Source organism: Pterocles gutturalis, unplaced genomic scaffold (genome assembly GCF_000699245.1).
Source record: "Pterocles gutturalis isolate BGI_N339 unplaced genomic scaffold, ASM69924v1 scaffold45087, whole genome shotgun sequence".
Classification (NCBI taxonomy): Eukaryota; Metazoa; Chordata; class Aves; order Pterocliformes; family Pteroclidae; genus Pterocles; species Pterocles gutturalis.
Window position 1 is genome coordinate 7978 of NW_010114428.1, and position 4015 is coordinate 11992.

General features: G+C 36.5%; 1 protein-coding gene across 1 annotated transcript in view; it reads right to left on the minus strand.

Annotated features, from left to right (window-relative positions):
• GKAP1 (G kinase anchoring protein 1) overlaps positions 1-3758 on the minus strand; it is a gene marked incomplete at its 3' end in the record, with an annotated part of 11618 nt that extends 7860 nt beyond the window's left edge. The window contains exons 1-2 of the mRNA XM_010074812.1: positions 3493-3758; positions 1179-1322 (exon numbers count right to left, since the gene is read on the minus strand). Coding sequence (XP_010073114.1) covers positions 1179-1322; positions 3493-3705 — 357 coding nt within the window. The remainder of the gene's footprint in view (positions 1-1178; positions 1323-3492) is intronic.
• Positions 3759-4015: the final 257 nt, after the last annotated feature.

The following is a 4015-nucleotide window of genomic DNA, read 5'->3' on the forward strand; positions in this document are numbered from 1 at the left end:
GTATAGCTCTTTTCTTGTGTTATAGGAAACAGGAAGGTGCAGGGAAGTCCAGCTCCTGCTCCATAGAAGGTTGAAAGACTGAACCAAGAAGACCAGTACCAGCAACAGTTCAGTAGAGCCAAAATAAAACACCTGTTTGTTTCAGTATCAGAATCAGCAATTAGATGTTTGATAACTTGATCAGTAACTTGCTTGATAATGACTTGATAAATTAAATTGACTGAAATTGCCCCAATATCAATGAACTGTTTTTTTACCCACAACTGTTGAATCCAATCTGACAAGGATAGTTACCTACCAAAAATCAGGCCTTGTAGCCTACCACACTGAAAAACTCAACATGAACACGATGACAGAGGAGAAAATGGGGATTAAAAAAACAAACTACCAAAAAAAGAGAACAACTAACACACAAAAACAAGGTACATTCACAAGAAAGATGAACTTGGGATTTTTACCTGTGTCTGTCTGAAAGTGCTAATTTAGCACACAAGCTCCTAAATAATTATCAAGAATTGGTACTACCACAATGTTATAACTATTAAACAACTGCACAAAAATTGCATTATGCACTCTCTAGTGCAACAATAACACTATTATAATTTACTTACATAGCAGTCATTCAATTCAGGGCAAGACTGCATGTTTGAAGCTGGCTATACAAAGGTCGCTACTTCTAAGTGGCAGTGGAGCTGAGAGCTTCAGACCTGAGTATTCTCAAAGTCAGTCATTTCCATCGTTTCCCACGCACTTTCAGCCCTGTTTTTTTGCATAGCCTGATTGTCTCAGGACAGATAGCTACACGCTCACTACCACTTAAACCTACCAAAAAATCTAGAAACCGTGGGTTCCTTTGCTTAAATCCTGGGAGTGCACAACAATAGGCAAGCTCTGGAGTACACCTAATACTTGTAAGAAATTGAGACCCATGTGCAAAGGTCTTACAGCAAACCTTATAAAAGCTTTGCTGAAGAAAGACCATGCTATTTACATAATAGCTCCACAGTTAAGACAAAAGTTGACAATCCTTTAAAAGGAAAATGCCAGGCAGTCTGGTAATTTGGAGGATGAGTTTCCACAGAAACCTCTCCTGCCATCTCTCTTTATCCATGAGATTTGACTTCATGGAGTAACAGATTTCAGGAAAGTCAATGACAGCTAAATACAGTAAGCTGTACCTGCTCATCTCTGTGTCTCCACTCCTGCCAAATTTCTTCCTGAGAGTCCTTCTGCATTGCAGCATGCAGTTTTTGTTCATGCTGAGATAGATAGCCTCCACGTGAGGATTTCTGAGGAATCTTTTTAAAAGCAAGGTTTCTGAGCTGAAAAAGTTATTTTTAACATTAATCAAAGTGTTGACAAGTATACAGAAACAGTCTTAATGGACTAACAAAGGCATTACACACATGGACAAATAGATATGCATGTGCTTTACCTTACTCTGTATTTCGGGATATGTTTTTGTTTAATTGTTTATGGTACACACCATAAGGTAAAATGACAGAAAAATGTGGATCAGAAACACCACAGCCACATAAATTAGAAAATTAAAAAGTACATCTATTTTGTTAATAGATTGTTGAAATAATTTCAACAAATCTGAAGAGGAAACTGTGTCCAACAGATTTCATGCTGCATCAGGTATGACTGTGTCCTCACAACTGACCCAAATTAAATATAATGCCAAAGAAAAGGTGGTATACACAGATTTGGCATCGGCAAACAGGAACTAGAGGTTCATACAGAAAAAGTACAACATAGACAGTCCTTACAGTTTGTCAACCATCTAACATGGGTCATATTTTAGGAACCTGCAATAAGAGCTATTTTTAATCGCTGCACAATATGGATACAACAGCACCATCTTAAAAATACCTTACGTAATTATAAAATTTTATAGTGAACAAGGAACCTGCAAATTTAGCAGCTCAAAGAGATTTACTGCTCAAGTTTAAACATTAACTGACACTCTGGTCCTTACCTGGAGTGAAAATAAAGGTAACAATACAATCTGTTACCAATTCAGAGAGAGGGGTTTCCTTAATAAAGGCTCCCAGAAGGGAGAAAGAAGCTATTATCAGATGAAAGATGAAACAAAGAGAAACAAAGTACAGCACCCATGTTGTCCTTAATGTGTGTTTATCAAGTGTCATGACTCCATCTTAAAATGGCAGCTCACCTTAAAGTTACTTAAAATCAGGCAATAACACAGATATTTCAGAATTGTCTTCCTTCCCCTCCGAACAGTACTTCGCCATACTGCCTTTTGCTTCACTGTTTTCTTTCTTGCTGCCTGCACCAGCACTACAACCCCTGCTTCCTTCTTCAGATTAGAGTGCTGCCAAGAACACTGGTGCAGACCATTCTGAGTTATCATTTGAGTGGAGTATAGCCACAGACAAAGTACAGGCTGAGGTGAAGAAACCGAGTCAGCCTTTACTTGCCTCTCTGCCATCACAGGAATAAGTATCGTTTCCATGCAAATGAATTTCTGTAGATATATGAAATGGCTATGCATACACACAATTATTTTGATGGCATTAAAAGTTTTGATGGTGCTAAGGCAGGCATAAAGAAACACTGAGGTATGCTTATTGAAGACTTAATCTTCAATATGAAAAGAACAGCATCAAAGATGAAAATAAATCACTTAGCATTACTACAACTACTAAAATTTCAAAGATTTTAAGTTTAATAGGTACTAAAAAAAAAAAAAAGATGAGTTTGGGGGTTTTGTTTGTTTTACATACTAAATTTGATAAGAGATGTGTACTGTTTCAGGCAGAAAGATTATCTCCGATCAGCTGTCAGACACAGCAATCTAGAATTCCAGTTACCAGACTCTTGGACCAATTCTTTCAGTCTCACTTCTTAATTTCCATTTCATCTGAGGTTTAAGAATCCCAGTGTCAGACAACCACTGCTGTTCTTCACTCTGCCCCATAATTCACAGAGGAAAAAAAAAAAAAAAAAGGCTCTGGATTTAATAGACTATAAAGGGCTGGAGTGATGGATAAACTTGAAAATTACAACTTAGGAAACCAGATTTTAAAGCTCTTCAAATGGAGTAGGTAGGTCTAGCTATCTCCTAAAAAGAAAAAAAAACATGAAAGAACCTTTGAATTTTAGCATGCTGGCTGTCCAAGCAGGCAACTAGAACTGACTACCTACAAACCTCTGAAAACAAGTTGCTTCCTAGCAATCACTTTTTAGAAAGGTCATGCCCTTCATCAGAAATTAATTATTCAAATGGTGGTGTCAAAAAAGTAAAACTTATCTATTTATTCTCATTTAAAAATTTCAACTTGTATAGTAGGGAGTATCCTACTTTTATATAAAGAATCCTTAATAAAACAAAGAAAAAAAATTGCAGTATCTGTGACTAAGTAGCATTTCTTTCATAAAAAACCCAGAACAATGACTTGTAAAGGACAGCAAAAATTATTTATCAGATAACAACCTAACCCACTACAGAAAACATAATCCCTCTACCTCATTGGCCTCACTCTGCTGCTGTTCTTTCTTTTTTCTTCTTTTCTTTCTTTTTTTCTCATTTATAGATGATCTTCCCCCTGAAGCCTGAGATTTACTGGCACCTCGGCCACTTCTTCCTTTTCCAGGTTCCGAATTAGTATCGCTTTTGACTTGTAGTAAAGCAAAACGAGATGCAGTGGTAGGAACTGAACTGATTGCAGCAGATGCCATTGCCACATCTGAAATTCTACTGAGCTGGCTTCTTCTTTGTTATTAGGTTTCCTAGGAAAGCAGCAGAGAAACAAGAATGAAAACAGTCTGACCAAACAATAATTCTTATCTGTTAGTTGCAGGACTAGTATTAAAAAAAGACCAAACTCAGTATTATTTCTTTATATTTTTACTAAGTGGTATTATCTCAAGTATTCCAACACAAAGTACAAAAGGAAATAATAATCTATAAAAAAAACCCAAACAATTCTTTTAGGCTAAGACATTTATTCCTGGAGATTATATTTGATAGAAGAAACAAGTAGAAGGT